This window comes from Chinchilla lanigera, unplaced genomic scaffold (genome assembly GCF_000276665.1).
Source record: "Chinchilla lanigera isolate Chin_1 unplaced genomic scaffold, ChiLan1.0 scaffold00024, whole genome shotgun sequence".
In the NCBI taxonomy this organism is placed as follows: domain Eukaryota; kingdom Metazoa; phylum Chordata; class Mammalia; order Rodentia; family Chinchillidae; genus Chinchilla; species Chinchilla lanigera.
This window is the reverse complement of record NW_004955425.1, coordinates 22,833-44,903: the sequence shown is the minus strand read 5'-3', so window position 1 is coordinate 44,903 and position 22,071 is coordinate 22,833. Positions and strand designations below refer to the sequence as shown.

Here is a 22,071-nt window from a genome sequence, read left to right as displayed (position 1 = left end):
TACGTAATACAACAAGCATTGTTAATTTCCTACCACTTTGTTTGTAACTCTGTATTGTCTGTACTGTTCTTTTGCTATTTTGTAAAAGGTTGTCTGTTAATGTTTTTCCTCCTTTTTTTAAAAAATAAAAAAATACATAAATAGGACTAATGTTGTACAGTCAGTTGACTATAAGTAAAGTAGACTTACCCTCCACAGTGAAGGTGGGACTCTTCCAAACAGTGAAGGCCTTAGGAGCAAAACCAAGTTTCCTAAAGGAGAAATTCTCCCTCAAAATCATAACACAGAAACCCTGTCTGAGCCTTTAGCTTACTGGTCTCCCCAACAGATTTTAGACTTAGAACTGCAGCATCAACTATTACCTCAGGTTCCATTCCAACCTCCATCCAGCACTGCACACCTCACACATGCCAGTCTCTGCCCTCATGTGAGCCTAGTCCTTAAACTCTTGTCCCCATTAGTTTTTTCTCTGGAGGAACCCAATTAATCCAACCACTCATAGCAGATGCCCATGGCACTTATAATACCCACTATGGTAATGCACTTTTAAACACTTCCAATACACAACATCTCACTGATCCTGATAAATTTGCAGGAAAATGACAGGTGATGGCTCAGCTCTTCTGACTGGACTTTCATATCAGTGAAATTTCCATTTTTTGCTGTTTTTGCCAGAAAGCACAAGACTCAACCATCCCATTTAGAATCCTCAAGTGTAAATTGATGAATTCAGCCAAGGTAATCCTGCAATTTTCTCCCAGTGCCAGCAGTGCATGAGTTTGGGAAGTAACCCTAAATTCTAGGTGGTTAGATTACTATATTTCTCAAATGGCCCCAGGAGAAGTAGGGGTGCTGTTCACAATGTTTTTCTCCGTAACTGTACTTTTTAGTGAGCAAAGTAAATCAATAAGATCTCTAGGTTCAACCATGCAGCTAGACCTGACCTCCACTTAAAAGTACTTCCCCATTTTTCTGGGTCCCTTTTCTTCCCCAGAAATGAACAGTGACCCACAAATTCATTGGCTGCTTGCCTAAAGTTTCACAGACCCCCTGAAGCAAATTCACACATGCCTAACATTTACTAAGTGCTCCATAATAATCACTGCTGCCAGTAATTTGCATGAGTTATGTACTTTAATTTTCAAAATAACTCTAGGGGCTGAGGATTTAGCTCAGTGGTGCAGGGCCTGCCTGGCAAGCATGAGGTCCTGAGTTTGATTTCTGGTACTTGCCCCTCCTACAAAAAAAAACTCTAAGAGGTAAATTCTATTATGATCATCTCAGTTACAACAGAGAAAACTGAGACAGGGAGAGATTCACTGACTTATAAGAAGTTACACAGCTAGAAAGTGGTGGAGCTGGGATTCAAATCCTGACAGACTGACGCATAAAGTACTTCTTGAAATTGGAAGATCAAGACCATACAGTGATTCCCTGAAGTCTGGAAGTATTTTATTAGTAATTTGAGTGAACTGGATTTCATTTATTTGCAAAGTATTATGTCAAAGGTTGCTTTAATGATTGAATGAGAACATGAATACAAAGTGCCCAGCACTGGGCCTGGCACACAGTGAACACTAATCAAGCAGGAGCTATCCAATCACTCCTTGTAATGGCAGCAGGGTAGTGCCCCCTGCAGAGTCAAGGGTGGTCCCAGGCTGTGGAGCCCTTAGGAATAGTAACTACAGGAAGTGCCCATGAAGCCAGGGACAGCCCTAGTAGCTTGACGCTTCCACATGGTGCCATTCCAGGCCTCAGAAGCCTTCTGGAACACCTGGCATGTGGGCAGTGACTGTTCTCCCTGGTGGTCAGCCTGGCAACCATGATGAATAGGTTCCCCTACAATAACCAGGGACCAGTGAAGGCTCTGATAAGGGCCAGCAGGAGATTTCTCAGCCCTCATGACTTGAGCAGGACCCCAGGGAGCCCCCTTGGGAGCCTTCTCTAGAAGAGTGGCTCTGACTTTATGCTTTCTGATTCCTGCTGCCCTAGGACTCCAGAAGGATGCTGCCAATTGGGACCAAGTGGTAACTGCAGTTCAAAGACAGGCTGTTTTGTGCATTGCTGAAACAGCTGCTAATAGTACCGTCCAGGCAAAGGCAAGGAGGGTTCCCACTCCCATTTCTATATCATATGTACCCCTGGCTTCTGAGATGCCCTTTCAGGCCTTCAAGGTCCCAAGTCAAATCCACATCCTCCAAGAGAAGAGTAGACAAGCCTGTAACTTTGAAGGGCTCACATAGAAGCTCCTCTCTAAAAGCCAACCCTAGGGAGTGATCATGTCCCACCTTGCTAACTACCAGGACTCAGACGGAAGGAGCCCAGAACTGGCTGCGTTGGTATTGATTTTGTGTGTGAACATTCACTTTTAACACACCCACATCTAATCTTTACAAGGGAAGTACTACCATAGTGTTCTCATTTTATGGATGGGGAAACTGAGATTCAGTAATGTTAACTGACTTACCCAAAGTCACAGAGCTAATAAGTGGAAGAGCCAAGCTTCAGTCCCAAGTCTACTTCATGTCCAAACCTTGCTCTTAGCTACCATCTCAGGATGTAGGGCCAGCCGATCTATGGCTTTTGCCACGCTTACCAGCTGCGATCTTGAGCTACTTCCTTTAACTTTCACTACCTAGATTTCTTCATTTAAGAAAATGTGCCTAATACCTAGGAAGAACAGCTACCACATATAGAATTAAAACCTGCCAGGCATGCTTGCAAAGGCTTGCTAGACAGTACTTATTCTGAAGCTAAACTAAGGAAAATACGTGCCCAGGGTCAATTGCAAGTAAGAAATAAAGCCAGGATTTGAATGTAGGTGTTCTGGGTCCTGAGCCTTAATTTCTGCAGTTTCTCACTGGTACATTTCAGTGGTATAATTGGCTACAGAATGATTTAACCTTGGTATTCAGCAATCCACTTCCAACCCAGGAGGAGGAGGTGGAACCACAAGGTTCTCTCAAAGCCCGAGTGTCTTGTAAAAGGGTCATAAAAAATTCACATGGCAGAGAAGCACAAGGATCCAATGAGAAAACATGAAAGTGCCCAGGACATGGAACATTATTGCCTTTGAGTCAGAATCAGCAACTGCTTCCATCTGACTAGCACTGGGAGGATCTGATCCTCTGCCCATCCTATCCCAAGAGACAGTATCAAGAGAAAATAAAATAGTCACATAAAAGAATTTTGAAAACAAAAGCAAAGCTTGTAATTAAAATCTTCATAATTAGATCCTATCACTTCTAGCCAAAAAATGATTGGCTGAATTTATTCTGGCCTCAAATCCTGGTGTCCTGTAATTAATCATCTCTCATCCTATAGTTAACAATCTCTAGAATGGGATTTGTAACCATTGCCAGCAGTTTTAATTCACTCTCCTTGGTCATCCATCCTTCAAATGGCTTTGGTCTCTGGGCTTTTCAGTGAGCAGTCTGGTTGTTTGCTGAGGATCTGAGCTCTGGGAGATGGGAGATAAGAGTGTTTACGGGCTATTGTTTTTCAGTGAAGCCTGCCAGGGAAGGAGGGTAGAATTAAAGCAAGAAAGGTGTCTAGCACAAGGAAATGAGCCATGCATTTTTCCAAGCAATGGGAAAATTCATGGCATTAACAGTCTTAAGATCCAGGTTCTTTCCCTTCCCTGCCTCTTCCTGACTACACATCTTTGGCCTCCTGTGATCTGAGTCTCAATATCTTCATCTGCAAAATAGGTATAAATGCCCCCCTTCAGCACCTCCGATTGTTGTGAAGAATAAATGAGATCAAGCCAAGGAAAGCACTCTGTACACTGGAAGTTCCCTGGGAGGTGGCCCTTCTCCAAGGCATGTTGCACATGGAAAATCATTATTAAACATCCAGCACCCTGTGGTAACCTGAAAGGTGCTGAGAGCTCTAAAAAGGATTCTGAGACCGGAAGAGTTCAGCCCAAAGGTGTCATTGCCCCAGACTCCAAGGCTGAATTTGCTGGAGGAAGTACAAAGAACCCCAAAGTGAAAGGGGTGTTGTACAGAGCCTCAGAAGTGTAGTGGGTAGATTGCCAGCCACATGCAGACATCACAAAGACCAAGCAGCCAGCACTGCTGAAGGACAGCACGGGGTTGTTACAGCCTCAGCTGAGGGTGTGTGTTACAGCTTCAGCTCTGCCTGGGACCTGCTGTGGGACTTCCAGCATGATGTCCAACCCACTGTACCTAATATCAGTCTCTTCAGGGCTAAAAGAATTAATTATAGATTTATTATTTTTTGGTGAGACAAAATGAGTAAGTTAAAATTCAGTAAGTATAAATAAAACAGTGCTCAACAGCTAGTCAGCTGTTATCATCAGTGGGATCTGCACCCTATCCGTGGAGCCAAGCACACTGCTTGGCAGAGGGTGCTCTCCACCAGTGCTCGCTGAATGGATTCAGGTTTGGAAGAAGGAAGCAGCGGAATAGACAGGAAGAAGAAGGACAGGGAGTGACCAGGCAGTGAGTGTGGTCAGTAAGGAAAGATAAGCAAAACACAACCTTTTATATTATTTACTAAAAGAAAAAAAGATAAAGGATGTTTTCTAACTCATAAACTGTGTTATTGGGATGAAAAAGATGGTGACAAACCAATGAATGGAGGTGAAATGAAATTAAACCTCACCCTTCAGTTAAAATTATATTTTTAACACTTATAGGTTAGGGTTTTAAGTCCCACAAATGGAATGGCTCAAACTTGGTTATCAGTGGAACTGATTCACTGTAAAACTATGCCACCTCTTGTCCTCTAGGTCATAAAGATTTTTATTACCTTACGGCAAGCTCAGCCTGGGAGGCATTTGTTTTTCTTTTCGTTTCTCCTCCCCTCCTCTTCTCTCTTTTCTGTCTTCCCTCCTTTCCTCCCCCCAATTCTTTCGTGCTCAGTACACTTTCTTCCTCTTTCCTGCTGGATCCACATGACCCCAGCACACTGAAGAACTCCATCTGTCTGGGGGCAGAAGCATTTAATTGACTGGGTGGACAGGACCCAGGTGGGGTGCTACTTTCTCATCTGCATCTAGCCCCATGAACAGACATGCACTACGTGGGGGTGGGATAAACCCTGTCCTGCTTCTGCCTCAGTTCCCCCATAGGGAAAACAAGCAAGGAATAATACTCCTTTCTCAGAATGACATGACTGAATAATACATACAAGTAGGACGCAGTGTAAGAACTGAAAAAAAAGGTGGTAGGGCAAGTAGTTGTTACATACTCAAGCTGTCCATCTGTTCTAAAACCTACTGAAGTCCTCAGCAGGGACTTAAACTTAAAGCTTTTTCTACATGCTGTCTTTGTCATCACATGAAGCCTCACACCGCACCCTGTAATAGGGACACTACCCTTTCTGTGTTGCAGATGAGGCTGCTGAGGTCCAGACATGCCACCAACAGTGAGGAGTAGGAAGCCTGTGGCTGCCTGCTACTTTTTGTGCTATACAACAAGGCCATTGGTAACCGTGTGGAATTATGTACATTTAAATTAATTAAAATGAGTATCAGAATTTCAACCCTTCAGTCACAGTGACCATATTGCAGGGATCAGTATCTGCGTGTGGATGGTGACTATCATAATGGACAATGTAGATCTTTTTTTATTTTAAAGAGAATAAAAAATAACAAAATAGCAACAATATAGACAAAAACAAAATAAAAACCATAAAAATTATACAAAGTTTCAAACAAAAAGATAGGAACTAACAGTGGTTGTTATACTACATATTGTTATCTTCAACAAAGTTGCTCAAATTACCAGGTGTAAGAATGCAAGATTGATCAAACCATTAAAGAGAATAAAAAATAATTTAAAAAACCATTAGAAATGATACAGAGCTTTGCTAAACAAGTTGGTAGGAATTCACCAATGGTTGCTATATTCCATATTGTTGTCTTCAGATTAGTTGTTCAGATTATCAGATATAAGCATGCAAAATTATTCAAAAATTTGAGCATTAAATGTTCCTTTCAATAAACCAATAGACATCAGCAGTACAATTATCCCAGCTATACTTCTCTATATACTTTTTCCCTTTCTTCTTTCCTTCTTTTTCTCCTTTCCCTCATCCTAGTTGTTCCTTCCTTTTGAGCAATTTCTTTCCTTTTCACAATATCTATTGTACCTTTTCGGTTTTATTTACTCTTTCAGGAACTTGCACTAGGGAGACAACATGACGTTTACACATGTGGGTTTAATTTATTTCACTTATGAGCATGGTCTATAGTTGCATCTATTTACCTATAAAAACCTTGAGTTTATCTTTTTTATAGCTGAGTAATACTCCATTGTATAAAAATACCACATCTTTTTTATACATTCCTCAGTGGATGGGCATTTGTGTTGTTTCCAAGATTTAGCTATGACAAATTGTGCTGCTATAAATATGGGTGCACATATATTGCTGTGGTGTGATGTTTTTAGTTCTTCTGGGAAAATACCCAGAAGGGGGATAGCTGGGTTAAGTGGGACTTCTAATCCGATTTTTGTGAGGAATCTCCACACTGATTTCCACAGTGGTTGCACCAGTCTACACTCCCACCAGCAGTGGAGAACGATTCCTTTTTCCCCACAGCTCCTCCAGCATTGGTTATTGGTAGATTTCTTGATGATAGGCATTCATTCTGGGGTGAGATGGAATCTCAGTGTTGTTTTAATTTGCATTTGTCAAATGACCAGTGATGTTGCACATTTTTTCATGTATTTATTTGCCATTTGTATTTCTTCATCTGAGAAGTGTGTATTCATCTCAGATCCCATTTTTGGGCTGGGTCTTTGAATTTTGGAGGCCTGATTTTTAAAAATTCTTTATATGTTCTAGACAGGAGTCCTTTGTTTGAGGGACAGTTGGCTAAAATCTTATCCCAGTTTGTGGGTTTTCTTTTTACTCTATTGATGATTTCTTTGGATGTGCAAAAGCTTTTCAATAAGATGAGATCCCAGTTGTTGGTTCTTTGAAGTATTTCCTTTGCAGTTTGAACTCTCTCTCAGGAACTCTCTGCCTACCCTTATGTTATAAAGATTTCTACCTACTTTCTCTTCCAGTAGACTTAATGTTTCTGTTTAAATATTTAGATCTTTGATCAATTTTTACTTTAATGCATGGTGATAGACATGGGTCTGTTTTAGTCTTTGGAAAGTCTAGTTTAGTTATATGGAAAGCCAGTTTTTCCAGCACAATTTACTAAAGAGGCTATCTTTCTTCCAGTGAACATGTTTGGCCCCTTTGTCAAAGATAAGGTGGCTGAATGTGTTTGTGGTTGTGTCTGTATCTTCTCATTTGTTCCATTGATCCTCAGGTCTGTTTTTTTTGCCAGTACCATGCTGATTTTTTCATGGTAGCTTTGTAGTATAATTTCAAGTCCAGGCTTACGATGCCTCCTGCCTTTCCTTTGTTGCCTAAGATTACTTTTGCTATTCTAGGCCTCTGCTGGTTCCTCATGAATTTTAGGAGTATTTTCTCTGCATCAGTGAGGTATATTAATGGTATTTTAATTGGGACTGCATTGGATCTGTACAACAATTTTGGGAGTATGGTCATTTTCACAGTGTTGGCCCTTCCTACCCATGAGCAAGTAATGTCTTTGCATTTACTGAAATCCTCTTTGTTCTCTTTTTCCAGAGTACTATAATTTTTACTGTAAGGATATTTTACTTCCTTTGTTAGATTGATGCCTAAGTATTTCATTTTGTTAGATGCTATCACGAAAGGTATGGTTTCCCTAATTTCTCAGTCAGTTTGTTTTTTGTGTACAGGAATGTTATTGATTGTTGAGTGTTAACTTGATATCCAGCTACATTATTGAATTTGTTAATTAATTCGAGGAATATCTTGGTGGAGTTTTTGGGGTTTTCAATGTAGAATATCATGTCATGTCATCTGTGAATAATGATGATTTCACTTCTTCCTTTCCTATCTTACTCTTTTTATTTCTCTGTCTGTTCTAATTGCTCTGGCTAATGTTTCCAGAACTATGTTGAATAAGAGTGGTGACAGTGTACATTTTTGTTCTAGACAGGAGTTTAGAACAAAACTGATTTGAAAGTGAAAGCTTTCAGTTTTTGTCCATTTGGTACTCTGTTGGCATTTGGTTTGTCGCAGATGGCTTTGATAAGATTGAGGTAAAGACCATGTATTCCTATTTTCTGTAGGTTGTTTTTTTTTTTATCCTGAATGAGTGTTGGACTCCATCAGAAGCTTTTTCTGCATCTATTGAGGAGCTCATGTGATTTTTGTCTTTGGTTCTATTGATACGGTGCATTACATTAATGGAGTTGTGTATATTGAACCATCCCTGCATCCCTGGAATGAATCTCACTTGGTCATGATATATAATCTTCATGATGACTTGCTGCATTCTGTTTGCTAGTATTTTATTGAGAACTTTTACATCTATATTCATTAGGGAGATTGGCCTGTAATTATTTTTTGGTTGGGTCTTTCCCTGGTTTTGGTATCATGGTAATACTTGCCTTCAAGAATGACTTAGGGAGAATTCGTTCCCTTTCAGTTTCACTAAAGAGTTTGAGAAGAATTACCATCAAATCTTCTCTCAATTTCTTGTAGAATTCAGCTGTGAATCCATCAGGACATGGGCTTTTCTTTGTTGGTAAGTTTTTTATTACATTTTCAATTTTGTTGGCTGATATTGAGGTTTTCAGGATTTTTATATCTACTTCATTCAACTTTGGTAATTCATATGTATCTAGGAATCTGTCCATTTCTTCTGTGTTTTCCATCTTATGACAGTAAAGATTTCTGAAGTAGGTATTGATGATCTTCTGAATTTCTACAGGATCTGTAGTGAGTTCATCCTTTTCATTACTTATTGCATGAGTTTTTTTCTCTTTTTTTTGACAAGGTTGGCTAGGGGTTTATCTATTTTATTTATTCTTTCAAAGAACCAACTGTTTGATTCATTAATTCTTTGTATTGTTTTATTAGTGTCCATTGCATTAATTTCTGCTCTGATCTTTTTAATTTCCTGCCTTCTTTGGGCTTTGGGCTTGACTTCTCTTCTTTTTCTAGAAGCTTGAGATGCAGCATAAGATCATTTATTTGTGCTTGTTCTGTTTTCCTGATGTGAGAATTCACTGCCATAAATTTCCCTCTGAGGACTGCTTTCACTGTATCCCACAGGTTCCTGTAAGTTGCATCTGCATTTTCATTTAATTGTAAATAGTGTTTAATTTCTACTTTAATATCATCTGTGACCCATTGGTTGTTCAGGAGGCTGTTATTTAATTTATGGAGTTTTTACCATTTTTTTTGTTATTAACTTCCAATTTCATTGCACTATGGTCTGATAGTATGCATGGGATAATTTCAATTCCTTTGCATTTACTAAAGCATGTTCTATGTGCTAGCATGTGGTCTATTCTAGAGAATGGCCCATGTGCAGCTGAGAGGAATGTATATTCTGATGTTGGTAGAACACTCTGTAAAGGTCTACTAAGTCCATTTGTTCACAAGTTTGGTTTAGTTCTGTTATTTCTTTGCTGATTTTTTGTCCAGTTAATTTATCTCTTTGTGACAATGGGGTGTTAAAGTCCCCTGTTATGGTTGTGTTACTGTACATTTGATTTTTCATGTCTGTTAGAATTTGTTTTATACAGTTGGGTGCTCCTGTATTGAGTGGATAGATATATATGATTTTTATCTTTTTCTCTTGCAGTTTTCCCCTAACAACTATGTACTGACCTTCTTTATCTCTTTTGATCATTCTTGGTTTGAAGTTCACATTGTCTGCAAACAGAATAGCTATCCACTTTTTTCTGGTTTCCTGTCACCTGGAGTATTGTTTTCCATCCTTGACTTTCAGTCTATCAATTACCTTTTGAGTTAAATGTGTTTCTTGTATACAGCATATTGTTGGATTTTGTTTCTTGATCCACTCTGCAAGTCTGCTTCTTTTCATTGGTGACTTGAGACTGTTTACATTAATGGTTATAACTTATATGTATTGGCTTATCTTTATCATGTTATTTACTTGCTTTTCTTCCCTACTTTTTCCTTCTGTAACTAATTGCTTTGCTTGGTGGTTCCTATGTATTGTTGTTCTTGAAATTATGGTCATTTTTATCTCTTTCTAGAATATCTTTTACTACTTTTTGTAGGGTTGGTTTGGTACTCATCAACTTCTTCAGTTGTTCTTTGTCATGTAAATATTTTACTTCTTCATGAATTTTGAAGGATAGTTTCACAGGGTACATCAGTCTGGGTTGGAAGTTCTTTTCTTTCAGTACCTGAAATACTTCACTCCAAGCTCTTCTTGACTTGGTTTGCGTTGAGAAATCTGCTATGATTCTGATGGGCTTTCCTTCATATGTGATCTTTTTCTTTTCTCCAACAGCTTTTAATATTCTGCTCTTTTCTGAATTTCTGGGATCTTGATTATTATATGTCTGGGTGTAAATTTATTTTGGTATGGCTAATTGGAGTCCTATATGACTCACTTAGTGTATGTCAAATTCTTTTTCCATGCTTGGGAAATTTTCTGCTATTACTTCTGCAAATAGTCTTTTTGTGTCATTTGTGTTGACTCCTGTTTTTTGTTGACACCTGTTAACCTTACACTGTTTTTCTTTGCATTATCTTGCAGCTGTTGAATTGTTATTTCCTGGTTTCTTGTTACTTTTAAGAAATTCTTCCTTTTACAATCATTAGCTGTAGTGCTGTCTTCAAGGTCTGAAAGTTTGTCTTCAAGGTCTGAAAGTTTATCTTCAGTTTCGTTCAAGTGGTCTTGCCAGCTTTCAATGGAATTTTTAATTTTTTGGATATCTGTTTGAATCTGTTTCATGCATTCTTATTCTTTCCTATATTGTTCATTCAAGGTTTCTGTCATTTTCTATGCTCCTCTATTTTTTATTTATTTATTTTTTTATGTATGTGGCACTGGGGAATGAACCCAGGGCCTTATGCATGCAAGGCAAGAGCTCTACTACTAAGCCACATCCCCAGGGGCTGGGGATTTAGCTCAACGGCAAAAGCGCCTGCCTGGCAAGCACAAGGTCGTGAGTTCAGTTCCTGATACTGGGGAAAAAATAAAAAAAAAAAAAAAAAAGCGCCACATCCCCAGCCCCATGCTCCTCTATTTTTTATCTATGTGCCCGTTAGGTGTGCTAAATAATTCTTTTTGCATTGTTGTCATTTCTTTTTTTACCAGAGAGATTATTTCTGATCTGATTTCTTCAGATGGCCTGATGGAATTGTTTCTTTACTTCAGTTGCTATATTTCTGATCTGATTTCTTCAGATGGCCTGATGGAATTGTTTCTTTACTTCAGTTGCTATATTTCTGATCTGATTTCTTCAGATGGCCTGATGGAATTGTTTCTTTACTTCAGTTGCTATCATTTTAGAAATTTCAGATATATGACTTCCAAGCTCCTCTATGTAGATGTCTCCTGGACTTGTTTAGGGTGGTATGGAGGTCTTAGATTGCATTTTGCTTCTTTGTTTTGTCATTTTCATAGATCCAGAGGTTTGCTGGAGCTCAGCCTCACTCCTGCAATGGTGTGGGAGTGGCAGAGCAAGGGCCCAAAGCTCCCTGATACTCAGTGTGGCTCTTGCAATAATAAGGGTGGGCAGAGTGTGGTCGCTGATGCTTCTGAAGCTTTCTGGGGCTCAGCATGGCTCCCATGCTTGTGGGGGAGGGGTGAGAGTGGCTCACTGAGGTTCCTAAAGCACTCTAGGGCTCAGCTTAGCTCCTACACAAGTTGGGTAGGGGTGAGGGCATGGTCACCAAGGCTTGGTAAGTGGTCCGGGGCTCAGTGTGACTCCCATGCCTGTCAGACACAATAGATCTGGACTATTTCCTTTATTATAGAAAGTCTGATGGGACAATACTGCTCCAAATAATTTGCCATATTGAAGACTCAAAAATTTGTCATACACAGTGTTTAAAAATTAATTAAATAGTCTGTCCTATTTTCATCAACCCTACTTGTTATTTTGATAAAATATGAATGTGGTCTAGACCTTTCTTCCAGACTCACAACTTTACCTTTCTAAGGACAGCTTAGAAGTTCTATATCAGTTGTCTTCAATTGATTTGCAAACTTCATATTTCTTTAGTCACTCACCCAGTCCATTTATTTTATCACTTAGTAATATGTAGAGAAAGCCAGACTTCAAGAGATAGGATGAGAATAAACATGTATCTTAAGTCTAGGCACCTTAAATATATCATTTCATTGATTTTTATAATCCTCAGAAGCAGATGTTACCTTCCACTTCACTGCTGGGGAAACTGAGATTCACAGAGATTTCCTTCTTAATGAGAGCAAAGCCCTGCATCAAGATCAGGGGCGGGAATCTGGGGCTCCATTGCTTTTTTGAGCTTCATGGATCTCAAGCAACTTGTGGAAACCTTGAAGTCTTAAATACAAAAGGCCAGTTACGTAGTTTGTGGGCACAGAGATTTGGTACCACATGGATCATCTTGTTTGAGAGTCACTGATCCAAATGAATGGAGGATCCAGAATAATTCATTCAATAACTATTTGCTGCTCCTTTACTGTTTACAAGGCACCGAGTCAAAGAAAGAGACCTAGGCCTCATAAAGTTTACTGTCTAATGGAGAGGCAGACAGCCAGCAAATATACAATTGCACCTTTCAACAAGCACCATGAAAGAGTACAGGATGCCAAGTGAGGATTTCAGGTCAGACTGATTAGGATACTCTCACCTCCCAGATGTGCTTAGGAACAGGGTGAGCTGTGGTTCCAGCACAAAATGAGCTCTTGTCCCAGCCGTGTGCTGGAGAGCTCAGGCCAAGCAGATGACCTGATACTGCAAGGACCTACGTCTATTGCCCATATGACTTTAGCATTGTTATGGTTCCCAGAACAACTCTAGCCATAAAGACCTCAAAAGGTCAGATCCATTATAACCACTGTCACTCTGAACTAAGGAAGCAAGTATGAGGTGAAAGTCAAGTCAATGGAGAGTTCCTAAGAACCTATTATGCCCCCATTCATTGGGATGGCTATTACCAAAAAATAAAAAAATAACAAGTGTTGTCAAGGACATGGAAAATTGGAGCTCTTGTCAACAGCTGGTGGGAATGTAAAATGGTACAACCACTGTGGAAAACAGTAGAGCAGTTCCTCAGAAAGTCAAAAATAAGATTATGGTATATCCAGCAATTCCACTTCTGGGTATATGCCCTAACAGAATTGGAAGCAGGAACACAAAGAGATTCTTGTACACTATTGTTCTGATTAGCATTATTCACCATCACCAAAGATAGAAACAATCCAAGTGTCTATCAGCAGATAAACCAAACATGCTATATACATGTGCTGGAATATTCTTCATTATTAAAAAGAGAGACAATTCTGATAGACACCACAACATGAATGAACCTTAGAAGACATTATGCTAAGTGGAATAAACCTGGAACAAAGGGACAAATACTTTTTCATTCCACTTACATGTAGTACTTGCAGTAATCAATTACAGAGACAGAAGGTAGAGCAGCCATTGCTGGGGGCTGAGCGGTATGGGTAACGTGTGGAGTTTCAGTCTTATGAGATGAAGAGTGCCACGGATGGATGGTATTGATGGTTGCACAACATTATCAATGTAATGGAACTTTACACTTTGAAATGGTTAAAATGATAAAATACACTGCATTTAACCACAGTTAAAAATAAAGAACCTGCTGTGTGCCTCTTGAGAAATCATAGTGTACTCTCCCTGAGAAGTCAGACACGGGCTTTGGCTTCAAGCTGCCTATGTAGACACAGTCAAAAACCATCCCATTTATTCTGGACAACTCAGCCTGTGCCAACCCTCAGAAACGTCTCTGAGGACTTTTTATATTCCCCAGTGAAGGTGCCACAAGAGGAGAAAAGATATGTGTATTTGCCATAAAATAATTATGTGTCAGATACCATGATAAATGCTTTAGCCATTTTATCACTCTTGGTCTTTATAATATCATTATGAGATCTGTCTTATTCTTCTCATTTTATAGTTAAGGAAATGAAGGGTCAGACATATCCATACACTGTGTTGATTTTATGGAGAAAGGGGCTTTTAGTCAGAAGTGATGACATACACTGTAGACTCAACATTCTGGGAGGCTGAGGCGGGGGTTCTCCAAGTTCGAGTGCAGTCTTGGCAAGTTAGGGACTTAGCAAGACATTGTTTCAGAATAAAAATAATTAAAAAGAGCAGGGGATGTTGTAAGTGTAAAGGCCCTGGGTTTAAAACCTAGGAAGGCAAAGGGGCTGGGAGTCTTTGGTGAAGAAGTAGGTCAAATAACAGATTAAAGATGAGAGTTAGCAGTCTTATCTGCAAGCTGGAAGGAGAGGGGCTTAGTGGTCCATGTTCGAAGTCCTTGGAAGTTTGCCTGTGCAGTAGACATATCTGGTATCTCCAGTTTGATTGCTCTGAGGTTCCATGCCTTCTGGTCACAGCTGATTGGACATATGGTGAACATCTGGCCCAAACTGAGGCAACTGTAGTCTTTTCTCAAAGATCATCAATTAGGAGACACTAGATGTAGAGTCAGAAGTAAGTCACCTGGTGATGACCCAAAGCCCATGTGAGAGCCAGTATATTAACCAGTATACAGAAAGGAAATGGCTGCTATGTGCAGGAAGTAATGGGGGCCTGAGGCTGCACAGCCCCTGGGGGAGAGAGAAAGCAAGACCCTCCTCGCCTGACACGATTCTGACTCCTGAGAACCCAGGGTTTGGATTCTGAGGGGTTTCTCTCAAGTTTTAGAAAAACTCCCCCCAAGAGCTCCTCAAGCAAGCTTGCATGAGTATCTGTTCCTGGCAATTAAAGAATTCCTAACCACCACATTGTACTCTGCCAGGCCAGATCCTGGTGCAGAGAGAAGGGTCTTGTGTGAGCGAGACTGACATCTTAACTTGGTTGAGGAAGTGCTCCCCATATAACCTTTGGGAAAATACCAAAGTGTTTTCAAATATCACTTTCAATTTCTAGGCCTTTCTGCTGTTCCTTAGTGGTCTCCCTCCCTTCCACCTCAGATGGTTAATGGTCTCGTGCTGACCTCTTACAGAGCCTCCCCAGCTAGCCCTACATTTACCCAGGGCAGGCTCTCTAGCAAGGAAGACAGTAGTCTGATGTTCCCTTTCACAGTGGAATATGACAAAGGCTGGCACAAGTAGCCTGCCCAGTGTGGTTTTCTTAATAATTTAATTAAATCAGGCTGCTTCCTTAGTGTTTTCATTCGTTCTTTCCTTCTGATTCTAGCCCTGAAATCAGCTCCCTCTACACTGGGAACCATTTGTCTCAGCTAGTAAACCTTCTAACTAGTCTCCTGACTAGTACTAATCTATCATGTACATTATTGCCTAGAGGTTACCCACTTGCTTATGAGTAAAGTCCAATCTCTAGTCATGCCAGACTATGCCTTTGTCAACCTTATGACACAGGCCCACAGCTCCCCCATGCTTTTGTGCAGTTCTAAAACCTGGAATGTCTTTCTTCTAATTCTTTCTAATTTCTCCTTGTCCTTTAGGAAAAAAATCAAACAACATTTTTTCCACAAACCTTTCTGTTCTTTTACCTACTGTTAAATTGTGGCTTTTGCATTTCTATTCTGGTCTGTGGCTTATTCCAGTGTTCTACCTGGTCGTTCTATGCCTAGAAGATCAAACCATGTTACAAATACTTTTCTGGACTTGGTTCTCAACGTGCTGCCTGGTGCTTTGTAGGGCTCTATGAAAGTCATTGCTGTCAAATGAGGAAGTGAATTTGAGGATTCCCATGTGCAGAGTCAGGAGATATTACTAAAAACACTGAGGCTGGAGATTTTATTTGCTTATATTAATAATTAGGGCATAATAGGTAGCAAGTGGAATTCTCTTTCAGGTACTTCCCGCTCCAAAGCCAAGGGCTAATAAGAAGTTATCTGATAAGACTTAAGATGCCAGATGTTCCCCAGCTATTTCAGAGTGAAAACTGTGTTCAAAGTGTACCTCTGCTCAACAGAACAGCTGCTCAATAGGAAGAACATGTGAGAGAGGTGACTATGGCCATACCATGGCCTTCTAAGTACAGATCATTGAACCTTTTCCACACAAAAACAGTAACTGCATTTTTCTTGCCAGGAACAAGAATGCAAACAGCCTGACAGACACCAGTTTGCCTCTGCATAGCAAGGGTCAGAAATGGGTGACACGGCTTCTTGTCAAGCCTCATGCAACAAGCATCTCAAAGAATATTCAGTATGATTTTGCCTAAACAAAAGGAGATTGACCAATGTCCTGTGGTTCCCTCAGGACTAAAAATCAATGATTTTATTATACCAAGATGACTCTAATCTCCTGCCAGCTTTTTGCTTCCATGATCCACATTGGAAATGTATATTTAGCATCAGTGATGTGTCAGATGTTGCACAAGACAGAAAAATATCTTGTCTTCTCGGAGGGCTAAATCTTAGGGGGATGGAGAGACTCACCAATAATCTGAAAAGAAACCAAAACCAGAAAAATGCCAATACCCCCAGGATGATGATGTGTTGATAAGATAGGTTTTAGAAGAAGAAAGGAAAGACAAGGCACACTAATTTCTGAAAGACATTTGTGGCTTTTATAAAAGCCTGAGAGCCACAGAATGTGCCTTTGGGGAGTGTACCTGTGTGAGTTCTCATGCTTCCACAGGGTGGGACCACTGTCCTCCAGCAGTTCCAGGAAAGTAATGGGAATGACTCAGTAGATTAAACACTTGCCCTTCTGAGCTTTTGTTGACACAATGCTATGTTCTACTGGTGTACCCACAAGGCATGCCTATCATCTGAGCTGGTGAGATGTTTTTGGACTAGTCTTAGGGTGTACTGGGTGAACCAAGTTTCTGTATGGACAGGTCACATGGTGCCTCCACAGCCCATGGAGAGTGAGGCCCAGGAGATCTTCCCATCCTGTGTCATCATTCTTTAATGGGATCTCACAGTTTTTGTGGTTATTTGAATGAGACTTTTTTTCAGATTGTTTTCTTATCAGTATAAATATTTATAATGCATAATGTTTGTATTCTTTGTGGGGAGTTGGTACAGATAGATATACAATGCATATTAATTTCTTTTTTCACCCCTTTTCCCTTTTCTTCCACCACTTCATCCATCTCTTGATCCCCTTCTTTTTTTCAGGGCATGTTTGCAGTACATAGTGTTCACATCACTTGTGTGGAGCTGGTACACATATGTGATACCTCTTAATTCCTTTTTACATCTCCTGTTCTCCTTCCCTCCATCTCTTGATCTCTACCCCTTTGAAAAAGATCTATCTCCCTACCTCTTATTATCCATCTTTTATTTTGTTCTTTGTTTATACTTTGGGTTTCTCATATAATAGAAACTATGGGAATGAAATCTAGTCCAACCACTACGAAAATCAGTACAGAGATTCCTCAAAAAAACTAAAAATAGAAATTCCATTTCTAGGTATCTTCTTGAAAAAGTCAAAGACATCATATTACAGTGATACATGTATGCCCATGTTTATAGCAGCACAATTCATATTTGCTAAACCTTGGAAGCAGCATGAATGTCCATCCATAGACAGATAAAGGAAATATGGTATTTATACACAATGAAGTACAACTACTCTGCCATAAAGAAGGATAAACTTGAGTCATTTCAGGAAAATCAATGCACCTTGAGACCATAATGTAAATCTGACACACAAGCTTGAAAGAATCTTTTCAAAAATATTCTTAAAATTTTGAATGTTCCTAACAAAAAAAAAATGTCTGAGGTGATATATATACCACTGAGTCTAATTTGATCATTACATATTATGTACATGTATTGAAATGTCACATTGTACCCATAAATAAATATATACAATTACTATTTGTCATTAAAAAAATAAAAAACCCAACTTGCAATTAAATATATGTGCATATATATATCTATATAAAATATTCTTAGTATTAATGTCCAAAATGAAAAAAAATCAATAACTTCAAGTAGTGAAATGATTCTTGCTAAAAAAGAAAATAGGCAAGTTTCTATTGCATAAAAGACAGCTTTTGGGTATCTCCACAGATTTACTCCCTTTCAGATAAGCTATTCCTGCCCCATTATTTAAAAGAAGAAAGATTCTCAGGGAGGTGACCTAGTTTATTCAAAGCTGCAAAGTTTGTTATGCCAAATGGGAAGGAATCCAGCAATATATAGGCTTGTACTCCAAAACCCTTCCCAGATGAAAGAATAAGATCTAGAATAGTAAGAAACAGAAGTAAGTGATAACCTAACAAGTATTTGAACAGTGGCAGTAACCATTCCACAAAGAAAAGATCTGCAAATAAATAAATAAATAAATAAAATTTCCATAGAAAAGTTAAAAAATTAGATGTTCATCCTTAATCAGGATATTTTCTTAGCTTGGGTTACAATAGAAAATGTATCATGAACCAACTTCCATGATCATTGTATTTATAATGTATTGCCAACATGTACTAATAAAAAAGTATATAAAAGGTATATTAAAGCATCAAAAAAACAAGACAAAAAAGAAAAGATCTGCACGAGGCAGAAAGTGACAGTAAGTTCTGGCAGACAGAATGGAGAGTCATAATGAGAACAAGAAAACTGCTACAGTGGCAGCAACTGTGCCCTGCTGGAATTGATGTTTTGTCTGAATGTAATGTTTTCACATTGTAAAGTCACAATATAAAAGTCTACGAGAACTTAGCCCTTTCCAGAGATTTGATACAAAAGCGATAAAGGAAAACTGGGCATGGTGGTACTTGTCTATAATCCCAGCACTCAGTAGGCTGAGGCGTGAGGATCACAGTGAGTTCAAGGTCAACCCTGTCTCAAACACACACACACACACACACTCTCACAGAATCAGTCCTTCGGAAATGCACATATTCACAAAAAGATATATACTACAGGACACCTACTGTGACATTATTGGAAGTGACTAGAACAAATTTGCATGTCTATAGCAAAAGAATGGGAAAGATTTAAATCAAGGTGTTCAAAGTGATGAATATCTAGCTAGTAAGAGAGAGAAAGTAGGAAGGTGGGGTTGGAAGTCTTATTTTTTAGTTGTATAATCCCTTCTAGATTGTTTTAATTTTACATGCATTACTTTTTAAATATTATATTACTTAAAACTTTTAAATTAAAAATGGTTGTTTTAGGGAATTATAATACCTTAGCATTGAGAGAGGTCTCAGAAGTCTGTGTAATTTAATTCCTGCTAGATTCAGCTTCACAGCTTGGCTGTCTGTGGACTTCACCGGGGCTGGTTATCACAGGCCCCTGGCCTTGAGATTCAGAGCTGATTCATGGAGCTGCAAGCACTCCAAGGAAGTGAAAAATTATATAAAGCTTTGTGGCTTCTATAATCTACTGCTGTACATGCCAATGTAAAGGATGCAAGCACTTCATGTTATGTCCCTATTGTGCAACTTCTTGAAGGACAAAAAAACTAAAAGAAAACTAATACATGCAAATGAACTCTGAGGCAGTATGACTACCAGATATTCACTTGCCAGATTTTTAAACCACATCATCCTTTGTAAACACAAATCTTAACCTCCAGTCTCTCGTTTTCAAAACTAAACAACCATTTGACAGCTTTGGCTTTCATTTCTTTCATTTTCTTGCTCACCTTAAGAAGCAGAGGTTTGAGAAGAGAAGTAGGGAGGACAATGGAGAAAGGGAGAGATTATCCAGAAACTGTAAGGTAGAAGTAGCCAGGTTCCTGGAAGAAGAGAAAAATGTGCCAAGGCATAATTAGGAAATGTGCCTGCAGAAGCCCTGGCTCATTCTGCCACGCTCTCACCCCTGCTCCCTGCCAGGGGTGGGAGTAGGGGTGGGCGTGGGGATGGGGTGGGGCAGTCTTACCAATCACCATGGACAAACAGAAAATGGAAAGAGCCCCTAAACCCATATTCAGATGCACCAGGTGGGCCAACGTTAAAACCCTTACTTCACCTGGGAGTGTGCCTTCATATGGCACATCATTCCCTCCAGTGCAATCACAATCAAATGTCATAAAAAACTGCTTGGAATGACAATGGGTTCTTTAAAGACCAATTAAAGTCTAAACCTTCCTTTCTTACTTTACAGGAGAAAGCTCAGATATAGAGAAATGAAATCTCAAAAAAGGCACAAAACAACTGGAAAGCAAAACTACATTCAGAATCCTAATTTCACTACCAGAACCCAGTGACAATAAAAGCCCATTTCAATACAGTATCGGTGCCTCCAGCACTTTAATTGCTCTTTTACGCATTTCTCACAGGTAGAGAAAATTTTAAAATACAAACAAGATTATTGAGACTCTCACTTTGAAACAACACAGACCTTCTTGATACCTAAAATTAAAGAGATTAGTGAGTACATGTTTTCTCTAATGATTTAGAGAAATCATGTTAAAACTAAAACGGCAGGTCTTTCACTGGGTCTCGAAGATCTGGGAACCGCGAAGTGTCTTCCATGGCAATCAGTCCTCTCCCCTGACCTGGCCAGGTAACCAGAGAAGCTGGACAGATTTGGCATTATCAGTCGCCTAAATGCAGACTTCTAAAGAACATGACCCAAGCAACTAACATTCCGAAACGGCTTCAGAAAAAGAAGAAAACTTTTCCTTACCCTTAAAAATAACAGAAACGATAGGATCCGGTTTCCCAAATTTCGTTTTAGGGATATTACTGGCAGATTCCACAATCACTCGGAGCATGGCTGTTAGTTGGCAGAAAGCAAGTTTCAGCAAACCTAGTTTAGAGACGCAGCGCGGGAGCTCCGGGGCCTCCGCCCTGGGAGAGTCTGTTTCCCAGACCAGGGAGGTTGCTCCGGGGAAGAGGAGCGGGAAAGGAGAATGGGTGGACCTCTGCCGATTATTTACTGAAGGCTTCGTGTAAACTGATACCCAGACTCGATGAGTCTCCACAGTGCCTCAGGCACCGACTTATGAATTCAGAAAATGTGGAAGTGAAAGAACAAAATCTCAAAGAAAAATGAGTTTGCGCAACAAGTGAAACTAAAATGCATTTAGAGCTAATAAACGCAGGCAAGTCAGGAAACGACTAAAGTGTTATTGCCTTTCAGAAATAACTCGTGAAACCAAGTTAACTGGTTTTCTGGAGCCTTTTTCGTTCTTTGCTGAGTTTCCTGTAGTTTAAAAACTTTACTTTCTATTTTAAAAAACTTTGCCATTTCTTCTCATGCTGTTGAACACACCCATTCAGCAACTACTTATAGACAACTTTTTAAAAGCAGTTGAAGGCCGCCCTCTACTGTATGGCAAAGGAATAACGGGTTTATTTCAAGTAAACCCAATCCAGGCATGGTAATATACAGGTTTATAAAATTGATGTCTTGGTAGCTGATCCTTTACTTTATAAAAAGATTTGCCATAGCATTTTTATTCAAAATCCTCCAGAAACTAGAATCTTAGTTTTCCCACTCCATCAAATGCTGCATAAGGTCTTCAGCAGAAATGGAGACAAAGCTGTCTGGGGACCTGAACCTGAGAGTGTGCATGGGGTAACCTGCTGGTAAAGAGCTTAAAAGGAGACTCCGGGCTAATATCCACCAGACCTGAATGTGAACCCAGCCTCATCGCTTTAGCAAGTTTCTTAGCCACTCCTTGCCTCTATTTCCTTGTTTGTAATACAGACCCAAAGTTTGTCATAAAATAAATGTCACATTAGGCCTAGTACACAGTATTCACTAAATTACACATATACACACCAGAAATTCATGGTTATACCCTTGATTTTCATAGCATTGCCATTAATACAAGTTGACTTTAAATCAGAATGTCATTTTATTTCAAAAGAAAAGGCCAAAAGAGGGTGATGAAACAGAGGGCTTCTTTTAGCTTCTAAAGACACAACCCAAGAAGATCCCAAGAAAAACCCTAGAAATCTTTGCAAACAAAGATATCAAGAGATTTGAAGGAGTGTTGTTTAACCTGCAGAATTCTGTCAGTGAATTCCTTAAAGCCTTATATAAAACAAGGAGCCAATTATCCAGTGCTGTGTATATTATTTGATTTAGTGGACATGGAGAGTGTTAGTGGAATATGGAGAGCATTATTTTTAATTTGGGCTGTATTTTTAATTAATCCTT

General features: G+C 39.4%; 1 protein-coding gene across 1 annotated transcript in view; it reads right to left on the bottom strand.

Moving 5' to 3' along the window:
- The window catches only part of Myof (myoferlin), a 151,175-nt gene extending 130,308 nt beyond the window's left edge, over window positions 1-20,867 (bottom strand). The window contains 1 exon segment of the mRNA XM_005385818.2: window positions 20,590-20,867. Coding sequence (XP_005385875.1) covers window positions 20,590-20,677 — 88 coding nt within the window. The 5' untranslated portion in view covers window positions 20,678-20,867.
- Between the last annotated feature and the right edge of the window lie 1,204 nt (window positions 20,868-22,071).